This window comes from Ceratotherium simum, chromosome 6 (genome assembly GCF_057802395.1).
Source record: "Ceratotherium simum simum isolate JZ-2026a chromosome 6, ASM5780239v1, whole genome shotgun sequence".
In the NCBI taxonomy this organism is placed as follows: domain Eukaryota; kingdom Metazoa; phylum Chordata; class Mammalia; order Perissodactyla; family Rhinocerotidae; genus Ceratotherium; species Ceratotherium simum.
In genome coordinates, this window is record NC_141905.1 from 83,639,189 (window position 1) to 83,655,345 (window position 16,157).

Genomic DNA, 16,157 nt, shown 5'->3' on the forward strand with positions numbered 1-16,157 from the left:
TGAGATGTAGGTTGGGAACCGTTCACGTGGGCGTGATAGTTGAAGCCCTGAGAATGGATGAAAATGTACAGGCTGGACATACAGCGTGAGAAAGAAAAAGGGCTGAGATAGAGCTGAGGCTAGCAGGTAAGTGGAATGAGTTATATTGAGTGCCTGTTGATGTACGACGTATGCTTGACATTAGGGTGCAGGAGTTCATTGCTAGTGGGAGAACCTGTGCTTTTTTTTTTTTACTGAGATAATAAGAACCTGTGCCTTTAAAGTGCTTCTGGAGGAGGAAGTCAGTGAAGGAGTATGAAAAGTAGTCAGAAACATAGGGAATTAGGTAAAACACAGATTGTACCTCTTAAACTCCATGGGACCAGGTCTTTTGAATTGTAAGATAGTGCTTTGTTCAGATGTTTTTATTTGCTTGCTTTAATATCAGCTGGTTAATATTGAAGAGGGCTATGTTTGAGTGTTACAACACTCTGCTCAGGCTGCCGTAACAAAATCCACTGACTGGGTGGCTTAAACAGACATTTATTTCTCACAATCTGGAAGCTGGAAGTCCGAAAGCAAGGTGCCAGATTTCTCTGAGGCTTTTTCCCTTGGCTTGCAGATGGCCACGTTCTGCAAGTGTGTGGTGTCCTCACCTGGTCTTTTCTCTGTGCGTGTCCCTGGTGTCTCGCTCTTAACACCAGTCCTGTTGGAATAGGGCCCTACCTTATGACCTCACCTAACATTAAGTACATCTTTAAAGGCCCTGTCTCCAGATACAGTCACATCCGGGGGTTCAGGCCTCAACATGCATTTGCAGGGGAGGGCACAGTTCAGCCATAACAGGTGTGATAAGAGTAGTGTGTGCGGTTGAGCCCAGGTGGCTGGCTCGCCATCAGGCGTCCTGTCACTGCCATCCTCCTCTCATTGCATCCAGAGACACTGGTGGGTTACTTCCAATGTGTCTGCTTACACAGTTGTTTTCTTTCTTTTTTTGTGAAGTGAGCAAAAGTGTGTCTGCTGCAGAGCAACAGTTGTGGAAGAAAAGCTTCTCTTGTTTTGAAAAAGGAATTCACAACTTTGAGTCAATTGACGATGCTACGAATGCTGCCCTTTTGTTATGTAACACGGGAAGGCTCATGCGAATTTGTGCACAGGCGCACTGTGGCGCAGGTGATGAATTTAAACGTGAATTTTCACCAGAAGAAGGCTTGTATTATAATAAGGTAACATGTTTGCTTACATGTTGGACCTCATCCATTCACTCCTAATTGTCATTACCTGTGCCATTGCCCACTGAAATATTATAAAACTAAAATAATTAAAACTATGGTGATGGCACAGGACTAGACAGATCATTAAAACACTTAGAAACTGGCCTAAGAATACAAAGAATTTAGTATCAAGGATGACATTGAATTGGTAGGGGAAAAAGCGATTATTCAGTAAATTGTTTTGGCGTAACCAGAGTAAATGTCAAATGGATTAAAGATCGATATGGAGAAGTGAAGCCGTAAAAGTACCAGAAGAAAATATAGGAAGAAGTTTATTTGATGGGATGGGAAAGGAGTTTCCCAGCATAACACAAAAAGCTGAAATCACAAAGTAAAAGATGGATAAATTTAAAAAATAAGGTTTTAAATGCACAACAGAAAGCAAAATTGAAAAGCAAACCACAATCGAGGGAAAATATTTATAGCGTATGTGACAGATCAGAGGTTCATAAACCCTTAATATATAAAGAACAATTAAGAATCATTGAAAATAAATTTCCGATAGAAAAAGAGCAAATAACCTTGAACAAAAAATTCATACATGTAAAAAATGTATATGGTTAACATGTAAGAAAAATTTCAAAATTTAAATTTTTATGAAATTTAAAAATTGAGTTTATTTATCAAATTACCAAATATTTTTTGGCAAGTGGTTGCATCTGGTGTTGGCGAGGGAGTGGGGAAACGAGCACTTGTCTAATGTAAAGCTGTTTAAATTATGTGAAGAATGTTTGCAGCATGGTAAATTTTAAAATAAAAGTGACCTTGTTTTTGTTTTTCTTTTTTTAAGTTTACATATACACAGAAAAAGAGTGGATAAATACACACAAGGAATGTAGAAATTATTGCTGGGTAATGGAATTAAGTGTGATTTTATTTGCTTAAATATAATGACCATGTGTTTCAGGATGGGGGGGCAAAGGGTGGGAGGAGTTGCTTCTTCTTACAGTCAGATCCAGCAAATGTTTTATCCTTAGATTCATCAAATTATTTTTTTCTAGTGTACTAGTTATATAAACCGTCATGTTCATTTAGAAAGAAAAAAAAAAAACGAAGGGAGAAAATGCATCCCCACCGCATGCACAGGAGTCAGAAAGCACTCAGGCTCACGACGGACTTGAGCTGGAAGTGGGCGGCATGCAGTCCACTTGAAATAACTTCCTGCACTGAAGAAGTTCTCCTTCCCTCATAGTCTTATCCTTTTATAGATTCTCCCCAAATCAAATTAACATCTGGGCGATTGTGAAGTATGTTTTATTTTAATGTAGTACTGGCGTACATTTAAACTGAGGCAGAACTGTGCTTGTTCCTCCCTCACAGGCTGTTGATTACTATTTGAAAGCTCTGAGGTCGCTGGGAACACGAGACATACACCCAGCTGTTTGGGATTCCGTGAATTGGGAGCTGTCCACTACGTACTTCACAATGGCAACTCTGCAGCAGGATTATGCTCCGTTGTCTAGAAGAGCTCAGGAGCAGGTAATCACATTCGCTGGGTTATAGAAGAAGTCTTCAACCTTATTTCTTCCTTTGTTAATAGATATTGAGCATGTTTTCCTTACAAGTAGTATTTAAATGTTTTTAAAATTCTCATGTAATATTATAGGCTTCTCGGTTTTTTTCCTCCCCTTTAAAAAAAAAAACAAACAGATTGAAAAAGAAGTCAGTGACGCAATGATGAAGTCCCTGAAGTACTGCGACGTGGACTCGGTGTCTGCTCGACAGCCCCTCTGTCAGTATCGAGCTGCAACCATCCATCACAGGCTGGCGTCCATGTACCACAGCTGTCTGAGGAATCAGGTATTGCCCTTCCCATTCTAGTTCAGTGCCAAGTCCATTTGAAAGTGCTCTGAGTGCTTTTGTTACATTTCGATATGTATTTTATTTATATATTTATTTATTTATTGTGTGTGAGGAACATTAGCCCTGAGCTAACATCCCTTGCCAATCCTCCTCTTTTTTTTTTACTTTTACTGAGGAAGGTTGGCCCTGAGCTAACATCTGTGCCCATCTTCCTCCATTTTGTATATGTGACGCTGCCCCAGCATGGCTTGATGAGCAGTGCATAGGTTCGCGCGCAGGATCCGAACCTGTGAGCCCTGGGCCACCGAAGGGGAGCGCACGAACTTAACCACTATGCCACCGGGCCGGCCCTCCTCAATATATGTTTTAAATGCCATCTATCTTATTAGCTACTTGAGAAAAACTTGGAGTGTAGGTATTTTTCCCCTCTTGCCTATGCCGTGTATTTTTCTCTACTATAGTTGATTGGGTCTTAGTTTTCACAATTATATATGTGCCTGGGTGTATTATTTTGGCTTTTTTAAATGTAGTTAGGCTTTGTAGTAATGGTTCTATGCAAATTTTGAAGTACCCATCTCCCATCTTTTAAAATTTTTGTTATGAAATAGAACATGCATGTAAAGCATGTAGAAAATGTATGTGAGAGGGCCGGCCCCGTGGCTTAGTGGTTAAGTGTGCACGCTCTGCTGCTGGCGGCCCGGGTTCGGATCCTGGGCGCGCACCCATGGACCGCTTCTCCGGCCATGCTGAGGCCGCGTCCCACATATATCAACTAGAAGGATGTGCAGCTATGACATACAACTATCTACTGGGGCTTTGGGGGGAAAAAAATAAATAAAATCTTTAAAAAAAAAAAAAGTATGTGAGGCGTATGTACAGTTTAAAGAATAACAAAAAGAAACCCCTCTGTACGCACCTCAAGGTTAAGGAATGGAAGAGAACTTTAGGGACCCCTGGTGCACCCCTCCCTATCAAGTCTCCCTCCATACCCACCCGGAGTAACCACTGTCCTGGATTTTCCATTGTGTCCATACCTTCTGTGTTTTACCACTTAAGCAATATGTTTACATTTTACCTGGTTGTGAACTTTATAGAATGATCATACTGGACGTATTCTGTGGCTTATCGCCTTTCACTTAACATCATGTTTTTGAGATTCTTTCAGGTTGGTGCACATGGCTGTTCTTTTTCTTAGTTCAGTAGTATTCATTAAATGAATGTATCACAGTTTATTTATCCATTCTATGATTACTAACTTTGGGGTTGTTCTAATTGGAGGCTCTTAGAAGTAATCTACTATGAACAGTCTTGTACGTGAATCCTGCTGCTCAAATGCATGTATTTCTAAGAATAATTTGAGGCCTAAGTTGAAGGTGCCTTCCTTCAGAGAAGTTGCCTTGCTTCTGCCAGGAGCCTTGTGCTGTACAGCTTAGCAAGGATGTTTTCGTTTATTTTGTTGTTTTCTCTTAGCTCAGTACCAAGACAACTTATCTTGCAGTCTCTTGGGCCTGGGTTTACTTCTGGATTGCCCTTATCCTGAGGTTATTGTCCTTTGAGGTCCAGCTTAATGGGAGAGGATTTCTTTCCACATTGAACTGGCCCTAGGCTCTTTTCTCCTTGCCACAGCAGGCCCCCATCCAAAATTCAGGTTTGCCCAGATGGCCTAATATCCTCAAGGCAAAAGCAAGCTTACAAGTTCCAAGACAGTTCAATGAGAGAATGAATTGTCTTTCAGCAAATAGTGCTGGAACAACTCGATATCTGCATGTAAAAGAATGGAGTTGGACTCATACCTCCCATCATATATCATATACAAAAATTAACGGAAAATGGATTAAAGACCTAAATGTAAGAGCTGAAACTATAAGACTTATAGAGAAACAACAACAACACTAAAAAGCATGTAGTGATCCAGTCGGAAACTTGATTAAATATTTATTGTGAAACGCAAGCCTTAGGATTTGTTGTTTTATTATACTTGTGGTTCTAGGTTGGTGATGAACATCTTAGGAAGCAACACCGGGTGCTCGCGGATCTTCATTACAGCAAAGCTGTAAAGCTTTTCCAGCTTCTGAAAGACGCTCCGTGTGAACTACTTAGAGTACAGTTAGAAAGAGTAGCATTTGCAGAATTTCAGATGACCAGTAAGTCATACTTTTTTTCATTTCTTAGCTTTGTCAGCTTTGGCTTAGTGTCGGATTGTCTTAGAATGAGGCAGACCTGTGGATCTCTCTTGGATGTAAGTAATATTGTTTTCTTTTTAATTTGCCCACGGTTAGTGACTGGGTAGAGATCAGGAGAAGTCTCTTTACTTTTTGAAGTGCTTTTACTTAGAGAAATGGATTAGATTATGTTCATGACTAGAAATGTTGAAATATAGCCCATGGTCCCTTATGTAAAAAAAAATTGTCACAAGTCAATTCAGACAAAGATTTAAATTATCATGAACAACTTAGGAATGGAGGAGCAATGGTAAAGGAGTAGTGGTCCTGTTGAATCCCTTTAAACATAGAACTGATACTGGCAGCTGTGGATTACAGTTCTAGAACAGGCTGTAACTCTAGATCCTGAACAAGATAAAGATAAATTGGGAGGGAAGGGAAGGGTGAAAGAAAGTGAGGCTGCTTTCTGATGTCATTTCCACGCAGGGAGTAGTTGGTCTCCACCAGTGAAGGTTTTTCCTAAGTTCTCTCCTCACTCTTGTTTACCTGCTCCCCTTCTGCAGAGGGATCTTTTGAGAAATATCTCTTGTGTGGTAAAGAAGCAGGAAACATTTATTTGAAGTACAGCAGTTTGTTTGGTTTCATTTCAGTTGTTTTCTTCTACAAAATTAAAATGAATGTAATAACACACATATGACTTGTGCTTGTATGGTACCCTGGGAAGATGCACAGGACACTGATAACATTGCTGCCTCTGGGGAGGGGGGCTTTCACTGTATACCAATTTGGATTTGATGCATTTTGAGAAGGTATCACCTATTCAAAATAGTTTTTAAAAGTACTTTTTACTAAAAGTTATTTCTGTTAACTTCTTGCCAGTCTCTGATGTATGACTGGGTGTGGGGGGTGGTCACTCAGGATTAACAGTAGCTCTTTCTGAGGGTGGGTTTAGAGTGATCTTTTTTCATTTGCATCTTTGAGTTTTCTGCCATGTTTGAATTCCTTAGAATGAGCAGGCATCATCTCATAAAAAAGAATAGATACTGGGAACAAATTTGCTAAGATGATAAATATGGTTAATTCCCTTTTTAAAAAATGTTTAATACTCTGCATACCTGAGAAAAGTAATGGAAATATTTTGGGGGTTTTGTTAGCCTTGTTTGTGAGTTTTTATAGGCCAGAGTAACAAATGCTCTAGTTTACAACACCTTTTATTCTATCTCATTTTATCCAATATTTTTTTTCTCTGGTACACGTGACATTTAGCTTCCTAATGTCTTTATTATCTTCCACTTGCCCCCAGTAGATTTCCATACATAATCAACAGCTTGCCTTCCAGATGCCAAGATCTTGAAATCCAAGGTTTCAGCACTGAAATCACATTTATCCATTGATTTTTAAGATAATAGGTGGTTTATGCTGTAAAGGAAGAAGGCAGCAGTTATTCCCTCCCCATCTGTAGAGTTGGAGAGTCCCCAAGACCACATGCACTTCTCACACCAAACTGCAAGTTTAAGGTCCCAAAAATCACCCTTAGTTTGACAGTGCAGTGGAAGGACTCACAGAACTCACTGACAGCTGTTATGCTTGTGGTTACTGTGTGTGACAGAGCAGATACAGATTAAATCAACTGAGAGAAGAGGTGCATGGGGCAGAGTTCAGGAGAGTTCTGAGAGGGAAGCTTCTTGAGAAGCTTCTGGTTGTCCTCTCCCCGTGGAGTCATAGACAAAGTGCTAACTGCCCCCAGCAGTGATGTATGACAGAGTGCACAGAGCATTTCCCACAGGGAAGTTCACCCAACCCTTGGCGTCCACAGTTTTTATTGGGCCACCAACAGACATGGTTGACTGCCACATGGGTGACCTTTGTCTCCAGCCCCTCTGTAGGTCATGGGTTCCAAAGCCCCCACAATAAATCAATTATTAGGCTATCCAGTCTGGCCCAGGGCCCCCAGCTCAACCAGGACACTCTTATCAGACAGGATATTCCAAGGGCTTAGAGTTCCCCTCCTGGGAGCCAAGGGCAAAGGCCAGGTTTGTTTGGACAAGGTTAATCCCCTGCTACACTCCACCACGCACACAGCTGAATGTAAGCTCCTGGAAAGCAGGGGCAGAGGTGCTCTGTAATATCTGGTAGCTGTAGGGAAGTTTATTCAGGTCCCAGAATAAAATGAAACCTTGCCCCCCTGGTCGGATTTCCTGCCTTTGATCAGTAAGTTGAGATGCTTATTTTAACAGGTAGGACAACTGATAATACTAAGTGCTTCAGAGACTTGAGCGACATCACGCAGCTGGTGAATAGTGGGGACACCTTCATACCGTAGACTCCTCCCGGCTCGTCCGCTTTAACCTGACACTCAGATACGGTTCTTATTCCCTACAGATTGTGTTCTCACCCTGATGGAACCAAATGGTGAGGCAGGGAAACAATTATTTATTGCTTTGTCTAGACTTAATATTTTTCTCTAGAGATAATTACTAAACAAAATGTGGATTTAGAAGATTTGTTGGGATTCTCATGAACTACCTTTACAGCATTTCAAAATCAGAATTTTCATGAATGCGTTGACATTGGATGGGCTTCTAGATTTATATTTAAGGGAATGATCATTTTGTGTTTAACACTCTAGGTCAGAATAGCAATGTTGGAAAATTAAAAACACTGTCTGGGGCTCTTGATATAATGGTGAGAACTAAGCATGCGTTCCAGCTCATCAGAAAGGAGCTTGTAGAGGAGTTTGACCAGGTAAATGGAGAAAATATTTATCTTTGTGTTTTATGTGTCTTAACCTAAATGCTAAATGGTGAATGTGTATAGTGAACTTACAGAGTGTGTATGTGTGTGTGTTTGTATACATATGTATGTTGTGTGTGTATACAGACATATACACATGTATGCTCTGCATAAAAACACATTAACAGTCATTTATTATATTTTCTTGGTGGAATTATGAAAATATTTTTTTAATTTGCAAGTATATCTTTTATATTTAAAAATTTTTTTCTTTAACCACATAGACCTTGGTTAGTAAGGCTCTAGGACTATAAAGTCTCTGTTAAGTTTGGCTTCTGTTTTTTTGGGTTTTTTCCAAGAGAAAGAAAAGATATATGCACTCTTTTATAATTTCCACTCAACTGCCTGGGAGCAGTTGAATGGTAATGGGCTTAAGCAGGCTCCTTGGGCAGGCCTTGCTGGTTTGCCAGGCATTCCTGCATTCAGGCTGCCACCTGCCATTGCCGACAGCTTCCTGGAGCCCCCATGGTACACCAGCCTGTTACTTTTCTAGCCCTGGTTTGTCAAACCATGTATAGGACCATTTCCATCCTGCTTCTTTAGCGTCTGATGGTGGAAGGTCAGGAGATTTTCATTCAGGATTAATGTATTCTACGTGAGTGCCTGTCAGGTGTGAGACCTTTTTATTATGTGTCTTAGTCTATCAAAATGACCTCAGGAGAGGGAGGAGGAAGAGGCCTCGTTACAGCCTCTGCCACCGCCAACAGGGCTGTCCCTGAAAAAAATTACCTTGGGTTTATTTGTGTTGTTTTTGGTTGAAAAGTTTACTGGATTAATGAAACTGCAGTGCCATCACTTTAGTATGAAGCTGTAATTGTCGGGTAGCTGAAATAACTTTTTGTTGTTTTTAGCCTAAGAGTGATGAGACCACTCCAGCTGCTGATTCCTCTCCTAGTCTTAATCGAGAAGAAGTGATCAAACTCCTCAGTATATTTGAATCTCGATTGTCATTCCTTCTCCTTCAGTCCATCAAACTGCTATCTTCAACTAAAAAGAAAACAAGGTAAATGGAATAGTTACTTGTGGAAATTTATTTCCCAGCACCTTACTATGGAAGGCACACAGATAATCTCTCCGACCAGGTAAAAGGACCGTATTCTTCTTGTCTTCATGTGGGCAATTGGGATTTTAAGTGATGCTCTTTCCTGTTAAATCAGTTGAGGAGCATCTCCGTGTAGCCTAATACGTGTTGAAATTATAGAAACAGATCTTGCTTCCTAAGGGTAAATATACCCTCTTGTTTGTAGTATTTTCCCTGAGAGAGATGAATGACCCTGGAATGAAGACAGTGACTGTTTCTAATAACTCTTCTGAGCATTGTCTTTTTTTGTTGTTTTTTGGTGAGGAAGATTTGCCCTGAGCTAACCTCTGTTGCCAGTCTTCCTCTTTTTTTTTGCTTGAGGAAGATTAGCCCTGAGCTAACATCTGTGCCAGTGTTCCTCTGCCTTGTATGCGGGATGCCTCCACAGCATGGCTGACGAGTGGTGTAGGTCCACACCCACAAACCCTGACCGCCAAAGCAGAGCGCACGGAACTTGAACCACTCGGCTGTGGGGCCGGCCCCCCGAGTGTTGTCTTTAACAGAAAGTCAGGACCAAAGTTGTGATACTCAGGGCCAACTGCACTTTAAGAAGTAGAGACAGAACACCAAAGTCTCTCTAAAGCCCAAGAAATTAGTGAAGAGAAAAGAGTGAGCAGATCAGTAAAAAATGTTCTCATATACATATATCATCTTCTACCATTATATTGTTTTGCCAGGGTTATTATGTTGGCATTATTAATTTAATTTAAAATTCTAGTAGTAAGTACTATATCAGGAAAATAATATGCTTTTCTTTATTTAAATGTAAGTACAATCTGGCTATATTACACAATTTGGAAAATAGAAGAAAGAAAAAATCATTCATCCTGATACATCCATTATTGTCAGTTATCCAATGCATATTTTACCAATTTATAATCCTAGGGTACAGATAATTTTTGTCTCTGTTTTTATATTTTAATTTATATACATTAAGATTTACTCTTTGCAATGTACAGTACTTCAAGCTTTGATGAATGCAAAGACATGGGTTTACCACCACAATCACGGTACAGCACAGTTCCATCACTCCCAAATTCCCTCTTGCTGCTCTTTGTAGTCTCCCCCTCCCTGGCCCCATTCCTTAGGATCTCAGGGAGAAAGCATTTTGTCTTTACCATTAAGTATACCATCAGCTGTGGGGCTTTATCAAGTTGAGGATGGTCCCTTCTATTCCTAATTTGCTGAAAGTTTTTATCCTGAATGGATGTTGAGTTTTTGTCAGATGCTTTTGGTATATATATTGAAATGATGATACCATTTTCCTTCTTTAGTCTGTTAATATGGTGGATTACATTGATTGATTTTTTTTTTTTAATATTAAACCAGTTTTGCATTTCTGGGGTGAACTCCACTTTGTTGTGTTGTATTATTCTTTTTATGTATTGCTGGGCTCCATTTGGTAATACTGTGTTGAGGATTTTTGTGTCTGTCCAAGGGGGATCACAGTTCTCTTGTAATGGTTTCATCTGGTTTTGGTATGAGAGCAGTGCTGGCCTCATAAAATCAATTTGCAAATGTTTCTTCTATTTTTTGAAAGTGTAGAATTATTATTTCTTCCCTAACATTATGTAAATACATAATATAATTCAAGTTGTCTTTTTCTTCTTGAGTAAAAAGTCGACTTCATCTGTTGTCGAATGTATGGGTTCACAGGGTGCCTTTATTATCCTTTTAATGTCTACAGGAGTTTGTAGTGATAGCCCTTTCATTCTGATATTGGTCATTTTTGTTTTCTCTTTTTTTTTTCCTTGGTTAGTCTGGTTGGAAGTTTATCCGTATTATTGATCTTTTCAAAGAACTAGCTTGATTTGATTTTTTTCCCATTGTTTTTGTAATTTTGGTGTCATCGATTTATGCATTTATCTATATGTCCTTCCTTCTGCTTGTTTTGGGTTTAATATGCTCTCTTACTGGTTGCTTACAGTGGAGGCTTAGATTACTGATTTGAGACCTTTTTTTGGTATAAGTGTTTACTGCTATAAATTCCACACTGCTTTTGCTACATCTCATAAATGTGAGGTTTTCTTTTTCATTCAGTTTGAAATAATGTTCGCTATTCCCTTAGACTTCATGTGTTATTTAGAAGTATGCTGCCTAATTTCTAAATATTGGGACTTTCCAGATATCTTTCTGTTGTTGATTGCTAGTTTACTTCCATTATGTGCTGAGACCATAACTTTTTGTATGATTTCTCTTCTTTCACATTTGTTTAGATTTGTGTCCCACAATATGGTTTGTCTTGGCAGATGTTCCATGTGCACTTGAAAAATACAGGTATCCTACTGTTTGGGGTAGAGTGTTCTGTAAATGTGCGTTAGGTTACATTGGTTCATAGTATTCTGTATTCCTGCTGACTTTCTGTCTGCTTGTTCTATCAAACTAAAATTGTGGATTCATCCGTTTTTCCTTTTCGGTTCTATCAGTTTCGTTTCATGTATTTTGAAGCTCTGTTAGATGTATACACATTTAGGATAGTTATATCTTGGAGAATTGATCCCCTTATTATGTTTTTGTTATTGTCTGTTTTTGATATGAATACAGCTACTCAGCTTTCCTTTGGCTAATATCTTTTTCTGTCTTTTGCTTTTAACCTAGCTTTGTCATGTATATTAAAAGTGAGTTTCTAAAATGGTATATAGTTGGGTCTTTTTTTAATCTAAACTTATAATTGGTGTCTTAAGACCATTCACATTTAATGTTATTATTGATATAGTTAGATAAAATCTATCCTCTTGCTAGCTATTTTGTTCTGTCTTTTTCTGCCTTTTCTTAATTGAACATTTTCTATGATTCCATTTTATTTCCATTGATTTATTATTTATACCACTTTTAAAATTTTTTGGTGGTTGACCTAGGGTTTACATCCTTTAATCAGAGGCCACCTTCAAATAATATTATACTGCTTCATATGTAAAGACCTTAAAATGGTATTTTCCCAATTCTTCCCTCCCATCATTTGTACTATTGTTATCACTCATTTTACTTTTACATATGTTATAAACACACAATACACTACTACTGTTTTTGCTTTAGATAGTTACCTTTTAGAGCAATTAAAAATAAAAGAACAAGAGGGCTAGCCCCACGGCCTAGTGGTTGAGTTTTGGGGATGCTTCGCTTCAGTGGCCCAGATTTGGTTCCCGGGCATGGACCTACACTACTTGTCGGCAGCCGTGCTGTGGCAGCAACCCACATACAAAAAGATAGAGGAAGATTGGCACAGATATTAGCTCAGCACAAGTCTTCCTCAGCAAAACTAAATAGAGAAATGAAAGAACAAGGAATTTATTTTATCTTCATTATATTCCATTTTTAGTGCTGTTAGCTTCTTTGTATAGATAACCATTTTCTATCTGGTATCATATTCTTTCTGCATGAAAGACTTTCTTTAACATCTGCTGAATTCTTTCCATTTTGGTTGTCTGAGAATGTCTTTATTCCTCCTTCAGCTTTGGGTGGTCTTTTGGCTGGGTACCGAAATCTAGGTTGACAGACTTTTTCTTTCCATGCTTCAAAGATGTCCCTCCACTGCCTTCTGGCTTGTGTGTTTTCTAACAGGAAGCCTGCTGTTATCGTTAGCTTTGTTTTCCTGTATGTAATGTGCCTTTTTTTCTCTAACTGCCTTCAAGATTTTCTTTTCTATTTCCCCCAGCAGTTTGAACATGATATGCCTCAGTGAGTTGATAGTTTTTTTCCTTCTCAGTATTTTTATTTCTTCTGCCTCATTCTGTATTCTTTTTCTGTGGTTCCAGTTATACCTATGTTGGACTGTTTGATATTGTTTCACAGCTGTTTGATGTTCTGTTGGTTTTTTACACTCTTTTTTTCTTTTTGTGTTTCAGTTTGGGTAATTTCTATTAACCTATCTTCAAGTTCGCTGATTCTTTACTTGGTTTTGTGTCGTTTACAATTGAACTTGTTGAAGGCATTCCTTATCTCTGTGACTATGTTCCTCATTTTGGGTATTTCCATTGGGTTCTTTCTTATGGTGTCCATCTCTCTGCTGAAGTTACCAATCTGATCTTGCACATTGTCCACATTTCCCATTTGAGCCTTTAACATATTAATCACTGTCATTTTAAATCGCCTATCAGATAGTTCCAACAGATGTGTCATATCTGAGTCAGTTCTGTTGATTTTTTGTCTCTTGGCGTGTGTTGTTTCCTTGCCTTTCTACATCTCATAATTGTTTGTGGGAAACTGGACTTCTCATGTAGGACAGTCGAGACTGAGGGGAATAACTTCTTGCCTGTCCCATGTTAGGCCTTTAGTGGCAGGGGGGTAGTTTGGGGGTGCATTCATTTTTCTAGTCTGGAGCTGAGCTGTGATCGAGAGTTTTTTTGTTGCTATGGTTACCTTCTGTGCATCACAGGCTTCAGATTCCTTAAGCAATGCCTGGGTTTAGGGTGGAGCAGGTGTGCAGAGGGTTTTCTTAATGTCTGCTCCACCTTTAGCTTTAGGTCTTCCCTTTGCACGGCACTCAGAGATGGCTGTCTTCATGCTTTTACAGCGCTCCAGCCTATTCCACTCTCACTTGTCCTTCAGGGCTTTTAGCCCGTTAGGGCGGGGAGGGGCACTTGGCAAGGCCTCTCAGTTGTTTTGGGTAAGCCTCAGTCTTGGCAGACACTGGGTCCCTGAGTCTCAGGGCTCTGGCCTGACACTGCTCCTGCCCGTCCCCCAGGGGAGAGTGTTTTTCCTGCTCCCTTCCCCCTCTCTGCATCTCTGTCACCTGTGCCCTAAGGCTGACATTGCTTGTTGCCTTCCTCTCCCTTTGCCCACCCCTACACCCTGCAGTGGAGAAGGGTTCGGGGGGGTTGCCTGCCCCTCCTGTAGCTCTTCCCCTTGCCTAGGCCTGCACTGTGAAGGTCCGTGTCTCAGCCTATAAGACGATGCGAACTCCTCCCATACCTGCAGCCCCGGGGGCCCCACACTCCCTCACCAGCCCTCACTTGGCCTCTGCCAGCCCGTTAACTATTTTAGCTAAATTCTTCTTTGTGGTGTCTGGCTGCATCTGCCCTGGTAAGGAGGTACTTTCCCGTCTCTCCTTGTATGGGCCTGTCTATCCTTAGTTTTCAGACTAGTTGGTTGCCCTGTGACCCCAGCTCTCTGATGGATTCAAGCAAAGTCATGAACTTGTAGTTTGTCCTGCTTTTATTGTTTTTGTCATAGGGTGGGAATGATATTTTTTCCAGCTCTCTACATTCTGAGCAGAAACCCCATCCAATAGTTGCTTTCGAGTTGTTCTCTGTGGCCTAAGGAGAGCTTGCCCTTTGGGAGGAGCACTCAGTGTTAGGTGCACTGCCGTCTCACCCAACCCGCTGTGAGTCCTTGGCATCCGCTCCGTGCCCTGTCACTGCTACACGGCTCGGTGTTGATGTGTGTGCCACAGTTCAGCAGACACACCTGTCTGCTGAAGAACCAAGGCAAAGGAGACAGTGCCTGTAGTGACACACAGCTGAAAAAACTCACAGCTTTTCCTGTTTAACAGCCGTGGGTAAATTTAAAAAAATTTTTATTGGTTTCCACAAGGTGGCAATATAAATATGTTTATGAGAAACACAGTGATTCATTGATTTTTACAAATCAGTGGTTTGAGTAATTGACTGACAGCTCAGTCTTATAATATCTCTTGTAATCATAACAGTCATATGTGTGACCTAAGTAATTTTTATTTTAGTGGAGGGTCCTCTAACCTTCTGTTTATTCAGGTTATAAATATTCTGTTGAAAAATATTTTAATCTAAAGTTTTCATGCATGATGCATGAGAAGAGTTCCTGGACCCAGTTCCAGCATGTGTGTGGAGTCCTCCCCACACCAACAAGCAGTCCTCGGCTGCCAGCAGAGTGTCCTAGAATTCAACTCACTTCTAACGCTCTCTACCCAGAGATAGAATCCGATTCCACAGGGAAAGGACTCAGTCCCACAAGACCGCCCCGCACTTCAGACCCCAGCAGCAAGCCCAGGTTGTTGCCTGTGCTTCTGACCGACTGGCTATAAATAAGGTTCCCATGACCCCCTCCTTGGGTTCGATTAATTTGCTAGAACAGCTCACAGAACTCAAGAAAACCCATTTACTCACTAGATTACCGATTTATTACAAAGGATACGAATCAACAGCCGGATGAACAGATACATAGGGCGAGGTCCCCAACAAAAGAGCTTCTGTCCTCGTGGAGCTTGGGGCCTGGCACAGTGGCACTGGGAAGCGTTCTGGTTCCCAAGGTGGAAGCTCTCCGAAAAAGGGCCCATGAGCTGTCCTTTGGGTGTTTCTGGAGGCTTCATTACCTATCATGATTGAGTCATTGGCCACTGGCAGTTCATTCAACTTCAAGCCTCTGTCCCCTCCCTGGAAATCAGGATGGAGCTGCAAGTCCCCGTTCTCTGATCACAGGCTAGTTCTCCTGGCAGCCAGGCCCCACCATCGGGGGGGGGCCCCACAGTCGCCTTCATCAACAGAACAAAAGACACTGTCACACTGAGGAAATTCCAAGGGTTTTGGGACCACAGCTAGGAACTGTGGAGGAAGACTAAATATATATGAGAAATATATTTTGGTCATCTGAATGGTCAAATATATGTTTCTTATATACAGTATCACAATACATAAAGCCCTATTTAGCTAATTTGTGTTAATTTTTCAAGGTTTCTTAAAGACAGAAATGTGATATTTGTGTTAATACAATTAATGTGTTGGCAAGTTTAAAAACAGAGAAATATTGGTGACTAAGTCAATGACTGTCATGTGTCACTGATAGGAAAATGAAAGCATCTATGATTCTTTGGTGAAGAGGACACCATCCTGTGCCACGAGCCCCGGTATTTCACCATGAATTAGTGAACAGTGCTTTTTGGAGTTAAGGGAAATCAAAACTAGACTTTAAAAGAAAGGAAACATTAATACCTTTATGTTTTGACTATCTGTTTGCCACCTCCCCCAGCAAAAAAAAAAAAGAATAAACCGAGTTTAGTAATTCAAATCCTAATTTCCTTGGACTCCTAAAGAATTGCAGTGAAATCTAAGAAAATTAAGATGCAATTAAGATGCATTTAATTTAAAACAA

At 40.3% G+C, this 16,157-nt stretch overlaps 1 protein-coding gene across 5 annotated transcripts in view; it reads left to right on the plus strand.

The window, feature by feature from the left end:
- The window catches only part of EDRF1 (erythroid differentiation regulatory factor 1), a 43,427-nt gene that overhangs the window by 24,259 nt on the left and 3,011 nt on the right, over window positions 1-16,157 (plus strand). For 4 of the 5 annotated variants that reach the window (XM_087432830.1, XM_087432831.1, XM_087432832.1 and 1 more), the window contains 6 exons: window positions 982-1,205; window positions 2,574-2,732; window positions 2,904-3,053; window positions 5,047-5,200; window positions 7,848-7,963; window positions 8,863-9,014. In XM_087432830.1, coding sequence (XP_087288956.1) covers window positions 982-1,205; window positions 2,574-2,732; window positions 2,904-3,053; window positions 5,047-5,200; window positions 7,848-7,963; window positions 8,863-9,014 — 955 coding nt within the window. Of the gene's footprint in view, window positions 1-981; window positions 1,206-2,573; window positions 2,733-2,903; window positions 3,054-5,046; window positions 5,201-7,455; window positions 7,631-7,847; window positions 7,964-8,862; window positions 9,015-16,157 lie in introns of those variants that run through there. The other variant, XR_015552532.1, reaches the window with a different exon arrangement.